At 46.6% G+C, this 13,425-nt stretch overlaps 1 protein-coding gene across 5 annotated transcripts in view; it reads left to right on the top strand.

Moving 5' to 3' along the window:
• The window catches only part of TUFT1 (tuftelin 1), a 40,897-nt gene extending 27,735 nt beyond the window's left edge, over positions 1–13,162 (top strand). For all 5 annotated transcript variants that reach the window (XM_069478788.1, XM_069478786.1, XM_069478787.1 and 2 more), the window contains 7 exons: positions 1,167–1,280; positions 5,227–5,355; positions 5,906–6,000; positions 9,800–9,905; positions 11,043–11,126; positions 11,996–12,096; positions 12,682–13,162. In XM_069478788.1, the coding sequence (XP_069334889.1) occupies positions 1,167–1,280; positions 5,227–5,355; positions 5,906–6,000; positions 9,800–9,905; positions 11,043–11,126; positions 11,996–12,096; positions 12,682–12,745 (693 nt within the window). In that variant the 3' untranslated portion in view covers positions 12,746–13,162. The remainder of the gene's footprint in view (positions 1–1,166; positions 1,281–5,226; positions 5,356–5,905; positions 6,001–9,799; positions 9,906–11,042; positions 11,127–11,995; positions 12,097–12,681) is intronic.
• The last annotated feature ends 263 nt before the right edge of the window (positions 13,163–13,425 follow it).

The following is a 13,425-nucleotide window of genomic DNA, read 5'->3' as shown; positions in this document are numbered from 1 at the left end:
GGTGTTGTAAGGAGTCTTCTCGCTGCTCCACAGATAAAGAAAGGAAGGCCCACAGGACCTGGTAATGATGCAGTGACTGGGACCCTGTCTCCCTCCTCCCAACTGTGAGAGCTCTGCGCTCTGGTTTGAAGATATTGCTGCTTCCCACGGTGCAAGACAGGGAGAGATTCTTCCCTCAGACCCACAGGGAGCTCGTAACTGGTGTCTGGTGTCTGTGTAGCAGAGATGGGGGCGAGACCCTACATGTTAGCTCAGCCCTAATCACCAGCCCACAGTTGGGTGTGTCTGGGAGAGAGACTGAGCAATAACCTTGATGAGACACCTTTTCCTACACTGAATCAGATTGTGGACTGCTTGGGTGCTCTTGCCCTTAACCTGTGCATCCATCAGTAACCCTTCATATGCTGATCTTGGTGCCAGGTGCCGAGAACGGTGACAGGTGTGCCTTTGGGCCCCTACCCTGGAGATGAGTTCCAAAGAGGAACATGGACCCTGCTCTCAGAGAGGTCTAGTCTGATGCAGGGAAGCAGGACACAGCATAAAGATGGCATGCACGTACTTGCCAAGAAATCACTGGTTGACATAGGTACAAATTATTGCTGAGCGTGTCTTAAAATAATTCAGTGATTTGAGGCTAGCTGAATTCTTTTTTTTTAGACAGAGTCTCACGCTGTTGCCCGGGCTAGAGTGCCATGGCGTCAGCCTAGCTCACAGCAACCTCCAACTCCTGGGCTCAAGCGATCCTACTGCCTCAGCCTCCTGAGTAGCTGGGACTACAGGCATGTGCCGCCATGCCTGGCTAATTTTTTCTATATGTATTTTTAGCTGTCCAGATCATTTCTTTCTATTTTTTTTTAGTAGAGATGGGGTCTCGCTCTTGTCAGGCTGGTCGGGAACTCCTGACCTCGAGCGATCCTCCCGCCTTGGCCTCCCAGAGTGCTAGGATTACATAGCTGAATTCTTTAGGGTATGAAGGGAGAAAGTTTCATTGAATAACTCAGAATTCTTGGCTGCCTAAGACTAACTCTCCCCCTGTGTGATGTTAATTCTTTTGTGAGGGTGTTCTGGATGAGGTGGTCCAAACCAGTGTGTGGCAGGGAGTGGACCTTCTCTTACCAAATAAAAATCATGGTGGCTTTGCCTTCCCTTCCCTGCTCTGGTCATAGGTGGACACCTATATAAATGAAGATGTCGAGAGCTTGAGGAAGACCGTGCAGGACTTGCTAGCCAAGCTGCAGGAGGCTGAGCGTCAACACCAGTTAGACCGTGTGGCTTTTGAGGTGAGATCTGGGATTTGGGGAGAAGGTGCCCTAAGGGATGGGCTGCTGGATGCAGGTGCCAGTGACGTTCTCGGCTTGGACTTCATGTCTCTCTGGCTGGGTGCCACCAACTGGAAAAACAAGGCTTTGAGGCCTGGGGCACTTCTCATCTGCTTTTCCTTCTCGTGGACACTTATGGTGGATTACTGTCCAAGGCTGGCCCATAGTTCAAAGGTCAGCTCTTGATTTTCTGCTCAGATGAAGTTGAGCAGTAATACTAGTGTGGGACAGCAGGTCATTCAGAAGTCATTTCTGTGTGTACCATGATAAGAGTCACTGGGCTGTAAGGCTCCATGCAGGCGGGGACTGTTGCTGTCATGGTCACCACTGAGTCCCCAGTGTCTGGCACAATACCTGGCTTAAGGTGGGTGCTTTGTGGATGTGGACTGGATGAGTGCTGTCAGCTGTGTTGTCATAGAAAGAACTGTGCCATGGAGTCAGAGGACTTTAGCTCTAGGCTTTACTATGCAGAGCTTTGTGATCTGGAACGAGTATCTTAATTATTGATTTTTAAAAAAAGTAACACTAGATTATTACAGAAGATTAAAAAAAACAGAAGTCTATAAATGGAGAGCAAAAGCTGCCTACTATTAAAAATATGCAAGGTCTTTCATACTTTCTAGAAAATTCTTTGAGTATAACATAAGGTACATGGGACAGTTTTCTAACTACTCCGTGAGATCAACCATCTGTTATCTGCTTTGCTCTTCCATAAATAAAGTACTCTTTATGTCATAAATATGTTATGGTAGGGTTATTCCTGCCTAGGCATGCTGGGAACTGACAGAAAGAGGAGGGCAACCTGAATTCTTCTTTCTCATGGAACTGAGAAAGGTAATTTTTGAGAGGAGGATTGAAGGTGAGGAGGAAGGGCACTGAGGATGATAAACTGCCTCTAGGTTAGCTGAAGTCTTATTTGAACAAGCAATTTAACCTCCCTAAGCATCAGTTTTAACTAGTATACAAAGGGGTCATTAAACATACCTCACAAGCTTGTTGTACGGATTAAGTGAGGTAATCTTTATGAGAGCACTTTATTATTCTACAGGGTTTTAGAAATATAAGAGATATTTTGTATTTTTCTTCACGATCAGTTCGCTAAGCAGATTTTCCTATCGTAAATAGTTTGGACTTAGGGTAATACTAAGGTTAGTTTGTGATCCCAGAACAAACCAGCTGTCTGGTAAAGAAGTTTTCTGCCTCTGTTTCAGCTTCTACAATGTGGAACATTTGGCTGGTGATGTATCAGTTTGGTGACTAGCTGTCTCGTACCTTCTCAGAACAAAACAGGAGGAAGGGGAGGTTGAGGCTGGAGCACTGACCAGGTTGTGAATTTTGGAAAGAAATGTCTGCGTTGAGAGGCATTTTTAAGTTGTAGAAATTACAGAAATACTTGTCAGTTTTGACCACACATGGAGGAGTCTGCTGCTCTGGGTTTCAGAGCCGGAGTAAAAGTGCCCTGAATATACGCCTGAGGCCAGAAGGCCCCGGACAGCTGCAGCCAACTGCCCACAGTTCAGAAGAGGCTGTTCCTTAACCCCATGGTGCACAGCACCACCTGCAATAGGAAGTGCTCCTAACGTTGTTCCCACTATTGGGCACACCCTTTTATAATTAAGAGGTTCCTTTGGGGGCTAGGCTGGCTGGAGCTACAGGGACAGATGTGGAATGGGAATGTTGTTTTGTTTTCTAACCTTTGTGATCCTATGATGAGGTGTGAGTATTGGACCATGGCCTCCAGTGCTCTGAGCATGGTGCACGCTGTGTTCCGAGCACTCATCAACCTGGGTGCAGTGTTTATGTACCAAAATGAAAAGCCTTCTTTTCAAGTTCTTGCCCGTGCAGCTGGCCTGCTTCAGGCCAATATGGGTCATTTGAGAGCTTTCCTTAGTCTCTTCTAGTGATTGGACTCTCTGGTCTACTTTTCTGAACCTTGCGGTAGGAAGGGCAAGATCATCAGTTAACATGAAAATAACCTGCTGCTAAGCCTGGGTTTCCCGTTCTACTGGCTGCTTGCTGTCAGGAAGGATTTGCAGTGAGAGTGAGTTTGCTCCAGACAGGGCTGGTGTGCGGCGTGGACACGTCCCATCGTACATCATCCCGTGCTGTGCTTTCTCCTCCCTAATTCTGACTTCAGGAGGAGCCGGACAAACTGGCTGCTGGTGTTCTGTTTTCCCAGGCCTGGCTAGGCTTTTCAGATGTTACCTGGATCCTATTTTTCATATATATATATATTTTGAGACAGAGTCTCACTCTGTTGCCCGGGCTAGAGTGCCGTGGTGTCAGCCTAGCTCACAGCAACCTCAAACTCCTGGGCTCAAGGGATCCTCCTGCCTCAGCCTCCCGAGTAGCTGGGACTACAGGCATGTGCCACCATGCACGGCTAATTTTTTCTATATATATATTTTTAGCTCTTCATATAATTTCTTTCTATTTTTAGTAGAGATGGGGTCTTGCTCTTGCTCAGGCTGGTCTCGAACTCTGGAGCTCAAATGATCCACCTACCTCGGCCTCCCAGAGTGCTGGGATTATAGGCATGAGCCACCACGCCCGGCCTGGATCCTGTTTTAGTAAATGATGAAGAGGCAGTATAGGGCAACTGGGAAGCGTTGACATGGATGGTGAAGTAACTGGGTTCTAACATTGGCTTTGTCATTCACTAGCTGTGTGGCCTCCAATAGGTGAGTTGACCTTTACTTGTGAAATTCCATTTGTGATTTTATCAGTTAGTGCACCGCAAAGCTACTGTGGGAGCTCTCGAAATGTAATGGTGCTTAGGTCTGTGCCGTCGTGAAGCTGACCATCTGCTCAGGCTGTGTGCACAAGTAACTGGGCAGAATCCACTCAATGCTTTGAGAGGGAAGGGCTGTGTGTCTTCTGTGGGTACACAAAGGAACAGCTCCTCTGCAGGCTTGGAAGGCTCCCTGGAAGAGGGGGTATCTAAGTGAGACCTGAAGAATGAGTAGGAGTTGGCAAGATGCAGGTGAGAGAAACAGAAGCAAGTTCTTACTTTTATTTCTTATTCTAATATTCTAAAATTCTGCTTTTATTTTTTTCTAAATTGGTTTTTCATCTTTGATAAAAGACAAATTCTTCCTGGTGCTTAGTAGCCCTTCCAGATGCTGTTTAGGCCTTTGAATGTGGGCTCTGAAATATTGCTTAAATTGAGGGCAAGGAAGAGTTGAGGAAACAGAAGGAATAACGTGGCAATGTAGCCTCCCTGGGATTATTTACTATTGAATTGGTAGTAAAGCCATAAAACTGGGTTAAGCTTGGGTGGCACGGGAGGATTCCTGGGTATGTTGAAGAAGTCAGCCATCTGAAAAGTATTGCTTGTGTGTTCCGGGTCTCACTTTATTTTATTTTATTATTTTTTTTTAAATTTTTTTCTAGAGACAGTTTTGCTCTGTCACCCAGACTGGAATGCAGTGGTGCGTTCACAACTCACTGCAACCATGAACTCCTGGGCTCAAGTGATGCTCCTACCTCAGCCTGTTGAGTAGCTAGGACTACAGGCATGTGCCACCATACCCAGCTAAATTTTTCAAAAAATATTTTGTAGAGACGGGTCTCACTATGTTGCCCAGGTTGCTCTTGAACTCCTTCTGCCTTGGACTCCCAAAGCACTGGAATTATAGGCATGAGCCACCATGCCTGGCCCGGGTGTCACTTTAAAGTGAAGTTCAATTGTGTGCCAGTTAACCCTGCAAATAGAGTTAATCTGCTAGAGTCCTCGGAGGTGGTCCTAAAAGGGATTGGGAGGTGGCGGTGCACTCAGCAGAGTCGCCTCCTTTCTCCCATCTTGGTGCCAGAGCTGCCCCAGATTCCTGGGTTCTTTTCTAAGGTTTTTATCCTTGTTTGCTCTTTTGTTCCGTACCATTTAACACATCCCCATCCTGTGCCATAGGTCAAACTCAGCCAGTACCAGAGAGAAGCAGAACGGAGTAATGTGGCCCTTCAGAGAGAGGAGGACAGAGTGGAGCAGAAAGAGGCAGAAGTCGGAGAGCTGCAGAGGCGCTTGTTAGGGATGGAGACGGTAATGGTGGGGGTCTTGCTTCGTATTGCTGGACTCCTGGGCTGGAACGGGCTCAAGGATTGATTGAGATGGTTTTTGAGACTCTGTGTTTCCAAGCAGCTCCAGAAAAAGCACATTTCAATGGGAAAATCTTTCTCTCCGCTAGTTTCAGCCTCCCCCTAACTAGAGTTGAACCCATTTCCACTTTAATCGGATTCTTATACAGATGCCCCTTTGGGGCTTTTGAAGACTGTTGCTAAGAAGTCATGCAGCCGGCTTCCTCTCCTCGGTGGTTGGCAGCCATAGCTGGCAGGTGGGCCTGCGTGATGCAGGGCCAGGTTCTCCCTCTGGGCAGCTGGGTGAGGCTGGGAAATGTCTGTGTGCTGAGGATGGAAGGGTTCTCCCTGACAGGGGAGGGTGCCCCACCAAACCAGCTTGTCTTGCTACTCTCTGGCAGCTGTCCCAGGCCCAGTAGGGGCTGAGTCCCAGTCCTAGTGCCCATCTCACCTCAAACATAGAAACTGTTGCCATTTTCTCATTGTGGGTTTTCTCTCTCTTTTGGTCCATCCAGGAGCATCAGGCCTTACTGGCCAAAGTCAGGGAAGGGGAGCTGGCCCTAGAGGAACTTCGGAGCAAGAACGCTGACTGCCAAGCAGAACAAGAAAAGTAAGGGCTCTTGTTGACTGTGAAATTGGGGTGCATGGAGGGGAGGGCGGGCCGTGCAGCCTGCAGCTCCCGTGGTGGCCAGATCTGGGGAGGAAGCGAGTGCTGATGTCAGATATTCCAGCTCTGACTCACAGTGTGTTTGCTCAGGGCGGAGCCCTGCCTGGGGAGATGCTATTTGGAAGGCGGCCATCTCCAGGGAGTTCATTTTCCATGGGGTAATAACCTAAAGAAAAGACTTCTACAGTTTGAGAGCCAAGGTTAAGTGGAAGCTGGTAGAGCATCTGCTGCTGCAGCACGTCATTCTCAGGTTGTTACACTGGGTGTATTATACCCCGCTGTCCTCCCTGCCGAGCCAAAAACTGACTGTAAACCATTGAGGGTAAAATCGAATAACTTCCTCGCGAGTTACGCTGATGAAAAATAGAATGAGCTGCTTTATGAAGAGATATTGAACTTCCTGTCACTTGAAGCGACGCAGTTAGAAACCGAGAACCACCTGTCAGCTGTGGCATCTGGGCCATTGCTGAGATCCTTCCTACTGCCAAAGGTAGAGGGTTTTGCAAATTCCTTCTGATCAGAGGGGATCAGAGGCTCCAGACCAGTGAAACCCACAGAGCAACGAGTGTGCCTTCTGGATTTTCAGGAATGTAGAAGTTCTTTATGCTGTTGGCAATTAATAAATAAGACCACAAATGGTAAATCAATTTTAATATCAGCATATTGGGTCTGATCTCCATTGTATAAGTTGGACTTTTTTTTAGTTCAGCAAGACATTATCTGAAGGGCCTTCTAAGGAATTCCAAGATTAACAGACACGATCCTTGCCTTTCAGAGGCATTTTCTCTCCTTTAGGATAACCTAGACTTGACTTCTTGGCATGGAAAATGCGCACCTCTTATTGAAGCCTCTTTTGTGACTTGACTTCATATCAGAATTCCTTTAAATTACTCAGCACTCCGTCTTCCTCTCTGGTGGAGGTGCACTTGGGCAGACCAAGAGAAGGGAGTCGCAGGAGAAACAAAGAGGACTAGACAATCCAAAGCCAAGGCTTGGGAATGCACGTGGCAGCCGTGTATCATAAATGCTGACTTTCCAAACAACAGGAGACCAAGAAATAGGGCACTGGAGAACTGAGGGTGGAAACTTAGAATGTTAAGTTCAAGAAGAATGTGGGGAGGCTCTGACTGCGTTGTATCCCCCCTGCCCCGAGCACTGCCCACTCTCTGGGGCACTTCAATGTCCTCCGGCAGAATGGAGCAGTCATGGATCCTTTCAGGGGTCCTAACTCCTGGACACGCTCCCAAGTGGCCTGACAAAAAGAAAACTGCTCCTCTACTCATAATACCTCTGACACCACATGTGTGGGTTTTGCACACCAAGCACTTTTCCAGTTCGCAGTTGAAATCAACTGGGTGTCCTACAATTAAATTCAATTTTGAGACTACCCAGAGTTAGTGCAGACCCCCCACCCCCACCCTGGTTAAGGGCTCAGTCCCACAAGGCTGCCCCCACTTCAGATGCCGATCACAAATCCAAGGGTACCCACGCTTTTGTCCAATCCAACCTGGCATGAATTGGGGGTTTCCATGATCCTCCCCTCAGATTTGATAATTTGTTATAGTGGCTCATAGAACTCAGGGAAACATTTTACTTACAATTACTGGTTTATTATAAAGGATAATATAAGGGATTCAAATGAACAGACTGATGAAGAGGCACATAGGGGGCGGTCTGGAAGAGTGCCAGAGCTTCTGTCCCCATAGAGTTGGGGCATGCCACCCTCTCAGCATGTGCAAGCATTCAGCAACCTGGAAGCTCTCTAAACTCTTTGGTTCAGGTTTATTTTAGGGAGGTTCCATTACATAGGTGTGGTGGATTAAATCACTGGCCACTGGTGAATCTCGACCTCCAGCAGCCCCTCACCCTTCCGCAGAGGTTGGGGTGGTGGAGCTGAAAGTGCCGACCCTTTAATCATGGTGTGGTCTTTGACTAGCCCCCATCCTGGCTTTATCTAGGGATCCCAACCACCAGGCATCTCCTTAGCACACAAAAAGACACTCGTCATTCCTGGAGAATTCCCGGAGATTCCAAGGGTCTTGTCAGGAACCAGACACTAAGATCAAATATTGTAACAAAACGTACTCCTGTCACCCCTATACTCAGGAAATTACAAGGGTTTTAGGAGCTCTGTTTCAGGAACCCTGGCTAGAGATCAAATATATATTTCTTTTCTTTTTTCTTTTTTTTTTTTTTGCATGTATATTTTTTCCAATCTTTATTTCTTACAGTAATTTAATTTAAATAACCATATACATCAATAGTTTTTAATTGTTACTTTTTTTCTTTTACATTTACTTTTATAGAGTAAATTTAACCTGTCTTTCATTTCAAAAGGGAGACTTTTTTTTCACATAAGAACAACTGATCAGGCTGGATAATCACAGTTTAGATAATATTAATAGAACATTAGAAACTGTAACACTCCATATTAAAAACAAAGATTGATCATGCATCTGACAAAAAGAGCTTACAATAAAATCCAAGTAATGGTAAATTCTATACATTTGAATTGCATACATAGATCTAAAACTAATAAACCCTTGAAATACCATCATCATCATTTATAGCATAGATTTTTTTTTTTTAATTTTGTTTTCTTGGTTTTTAGAGCAAGTACTTTTTCTGGCATATATTGTCATATTTTTAAAAATTTTATGCTGACATAAAACAAATAATACAAAAAACTACTGCAATATAATGTATCTATTGCAATCAATGGGCTCCTCCTACCCTTGGGAATAAAAGATTATTATTATTATTTTTTTTATTTCATCTTATTGTTATGTGGGATACAGAATTGCAGGTTACATACGTCGCCCATGTACCGCCTTTCCCCCCAAGTCAGAGCTCCAGGAGTGTCTGTTCCCCAGATAGTGCACGTTGCACCCATCGTGTAGGTATATATCCCTCCCTTCCCCACCCCCCCTTCCCGAGTCAGCACCTTCAAGTGTTACCATTCCCCAAACGGTGTGCAATGCACTCATTGTGTAGGCATACCCCCATCCTCTCCTCCACCCCCCACCTCAGTCTGATATCCGATTGGTGTCCTTCCCCAAATATATATTTGTTTTTATGTCACACTGACCGTTGGGAATATTGGCTCGGTTTGCTTAGAAGATGCAAAGGAAACAACAGTGGTTTGGGAATTAGGAGACTTAGAAACAGAATTGCATGAGGAGGCTTTAAGGATCCTCCTGATATCTTATCTCCTTCCTGATGTAAAATCCCTTGGGATGACAAGGCAGGAAGGAGCATTGCTTGAAGCCAGGAGTTTGAGACCAGCGTGAACATCCACAGGGAACCTCATCTGCCAACAGCTTTGATGGTGTTGGGTATAACAACCCCAGCTCCTACTTGAATTGTTTGCAGTAGCGAGGAGCTCATTACATGTGAGGCAGCCCACTTTCTGACGGCTTTGTTACTGAGAAAGTCTTTCCTGCATTAATATAAAAACAGCTTACCTAGAACATCTAACCCGTTGGTTCTAGCTTTACCCTCTAGAGCCATCCAGAATGACTTATCCCTTCTAACTTTTCTGGGGCTCAGTTTCGTCACTTGGATAGGATGATCTCTGATGGTGCTTCCAATGTGATGTTCTAAGGTGTCCCACCACCTATGGGGGATCAAGCGGGGAGGGAGAATCACACCTGATGAGAACCTCCCAGGCCCAAGGCTCTTCTCATACTGGGTAGAGAAGGTATATTTTCCCCTTGCTTCAGCCTCCGGTCTTTGTACCCAGGGCTGCTACCCTGGAAAAGGAAGTGGCCGGGCTGCGGGAGAAGATCCACCACTTGGATGACATGCTCAAGAGCCAGCAGCGGAAAGTGCGGCAAATGATAGAGCAGGTAAGCAGGTCTCAGCCCTCCCTGGGTTGTTACTTCGAGTCTACGCTTTTATTTATTTATTCTCCCAGGGAGCTTGGCTTACATTCCTGTGTTTCCCATGAAACATTTATAACTTTGGGTTATTGGGACTTGCTTTTCTTCTATCTTTCTCCTACTTTTTTTGCCATTTGGCTTTTGCTTTCTAAAAGGAAAGGAAGGAAAAGATTAGTCTCTCGTATATGCTGAAAAGTGCTGGTAAATGAGTAACTGAGTCATCATAACTCTGTTATCTGCTTGCAGATTATCAGTCTTCCTGCCTCATGGCAGATTTCCTGTCCTTGCCCACCTGAGCTGAAGGGTAGTACATTCAGTATATGCCCATCGGCAGAATTGTTTTGAGAACTTAACATCCCCTAACTGGGAAGGTGTGTTTGTTTCATGTCAGCTCCATTTGCATCTGTTTTGTCTACTGTTATTTCCCATTGTCTAGAACAGGGTCTGTCATATAGTAAGCACTCAATAAATATTTCTTTTTCCTTTTTTTTTGAGACAGAGTCTTGCTCTGTTGCCCAGGCTAGAGTGCTGTAACATCAGCCTAGCTCACAGCAACCTCAAACTCTTGGGCTCAAGCGATCCTCCTGCCTCAGCCTCCCGAGTAGCTGGGAGTACAGGCGCACACCACCATGTCGGCTAATTTTCTTTCTTCCTTTCTTTCTTTTTTCCTATTTTTAGTTGCCCAGCTAATTTTTATATTTTCAGTAAAGATGGGGGTCTCGCTCTTGGTCAGGCTGGTCTTGAACTCCTGGCCTCAAGCGGTCCTCTCGCCTCGGCCTCCCAGAGTGCTAGTTAATAAATATTTCTTGAACGAAAAAATAATTGGTATTTTCTAAAGCCAAATGGGATGGGTTTTGAATCATCCATTATTTTGCATTATCAGGGTAGTGTTCCCCTCATATATCCCTCACTCTCACCCCTGGGATAATCAAGAGTTTAATATTGACTGAAATGAAGCCTTTGTAGAAAAGCTAATTAAGTCATGTGAGAGTTGCAGAGCTCTGCCTTTCATCTCTGCTAGCTTCCCCAGCAGTGGGGTGAAGTTTGGTGAGTGTGTAATGAGTCATTGCATAATGACCTCCAGTGTCTCCTATATCTTTGCAGCTCCAGAATTCAAAAGCTGTGATCCAGTCAAAGGACACCACCATCCAGGAGCTCAAGGAGAAAATTGCCTATCTGGAGGCAGAGGTGTGTGTGCTGGACAGCCCCAGCAGGGGAATTGGGCTCGTGAAGACAAGATGGATATAAGGGAGGGAGAGCTTATAGAGGGGTCTTGGTCCTGTCTAGCTGCTGCTCTGAACTGAGTATCTGGGATGGTTGGTGGATCTTCAGTTCAGTTGAGTGGACATTTTCTGAGAACCTCCAGGGAGTTGCTAACAATGGTGAAACCTGCCCCTGCCCTCCAGGGACATATCACGGTGCAACCTGCATGTCATGGCAGCGTGGAGGTGAACCCTTCATTCTGACCTTATGGGGCTTTGCAGAGGAGCTGACAGTGGCAGCTGGGCTTTGAAGGAGGAGGAGGAGGAGGAGGCGTTCTGTAGTTGGAGTCTTTTCCATGGCTAAGAGGATGGGCTTGATTCGCTGAGGCATTGTCTTCTGAGTCTAGTTTCTGTGTTGTTACAAAGCCCTTCCTGTCTGTTGACCACCTGAAGATCACTTTATAGCCACTGTGTGAAGATTCCTTGTGTAGGGGAGATAAATGGGAGAAAGGGTTGTTTATCGTTAGGGAATTTGCAGTCTAGAGTTAGAGATAATATGTATTTTTTTAAAAAGATCAAAGAATGCTTTATAGAATAGCATATCGATGAAGGCAAGGGGATATCTCAACTGATGACAAGAAATTATATACAAGAAATATATAGAGAGGACCTACGGGAAATGGCCAGAGTTGCACAGAGTTGTTGAGCAATCGGTAGTAGTGGGGACGAGGGGAGCGGGCATCCGCGTGGTGGCACGCATGGAGGGGGTGGGGCAACAGCAGCACAAACACAGAGATGGAGAGACCAGAATGCGCCAGAAAAAGGCCAATTCTAACCCCATAGCTTGTCTTACAGAATTTAGAGATGCACGACCGGATGGAACACCTGATAGAAAAACAAATCAGCTACGGCAACTTCAGCACCCAGGCCCGGGCCAAGACAGAGAACCCGGGCAGGTGAGGAAGCGCATATATAGATAGAACGGGCCCAGGTGGGAAGGGAAGGAGGGAGAGAGCCATGCGAAACCTTCAGTGCTAAAGCAAGGACAAGGCTCTTTTAAGTCGGCTTTCTGCCCTCAGTCTCTAATCTGACCCGTTCTCCACCGAACCATTTTCTAACCTAGTTAGTAGAGCCTGATATCACAAACCCAAGGAAGTCCATGAATGGCTTCTAGATGCACATGAACCCCCTGAAATGGTATGCAAAATGTATTGGAAATATTTGTGTATTTCTAGGGAGAGGGTCTTTTGCTTTCAAGAGATTCACAGAACGGCCTAAGACCTTGAAAAGAATCAAGAATCACAGCTATATCCACTTCTCAGTTGTTGAACTTCCCCTCTCTTTACATCATCCCTGTCTCCAGGCAAATATATCATGCCCCAAATCTTCTCTTAGATGTCACCGACAATCACGTTTTCAAAGCATTTGGAACCCACGAGATCAGCCAGCACTGAAGTGTGAGAGTCCAGCGGCACATGTGGAGGGTGGGCAGCAAGACAGCTGCTTCCAACACAACTCAGCGTTTCCAACTTTCTTTTCAGTGTTAGGATATCCAAGCCTCCCAGCCCGAAGCCCATGCCTCTCATCCGAGTGGTGGAAACATGAGCTGCCAGGAGACGGATGCTGCTGTTGCTGCTGCCTCCTGCCTGCGGAGAAGCCCACCACCCCTGTTGGCTGTTAGCACTGACTTTGACTTCCTGACTGTTCCCTGGCTGCACCTAGGACTTGGGCTCCCGTGTCCCACCATTCCCAAGCTCCTCTGCTCTGTATGCTGGGCAGTCAGAACATGAGCGAGCGCCTCCTCTGGACACTGCAGCCCTTTGGAAGACGTTATCCTGCCGGCAGGAGCCGGGGCAGTATCCTTATTCCTGTAGTTACTATTTTTCTCTGTAGAGAGTCTCCCCTCTGTTGTAGACTGAGGTCCACCTGCCCTAGAAGGCAGGCCTTCACCTGGTCAGGAGAGGTGGCGAGCTCCGCCTCAAGGATAGAGGCTTGGATGTCCAGAGTGATTGGAGAATGTCCTGGGGGAATGAAGTTCTTCTGTAAACACAACTCAGTTCTTAGCAGCAAACTGTTTGTTTTTCTACTTGCTCCACCCTCAGCCCGTGCTGTCCTGGGCCTCCCACAGGCAGACTGCGGGGCTCACCGGGGAGGCCAGGTCAGAGTCAGTGAACCTAAACTTTGACTGGATGGCCTTGTCTTTCTGGGGAAAAGGTTTGGAATGTACATTCAGGGAATAGTTTTTTGTGGAAAGATTCTCTAGGGCCACAGACAGTTATGTGTGA

Source organism: Eulemur rufifrons, chromosome 8 (assembly GCF_041146395.1).
Source record: "Eulemur rufifrons isolate Redbay chromosome 8, OSU_ERuf_1, whole genome shotgun sequence".
NCBI lineage: Eukaryota > Metazoa > Chordata > Mammalia > Primates > Lemuridae > Eulemur > Eulemur rufifrons.
The sequence above is the reverse complement of the archived record's forward strand: the minus strand, read 5'-3'. Positions and strand labels throughout refer to the sequence as shown.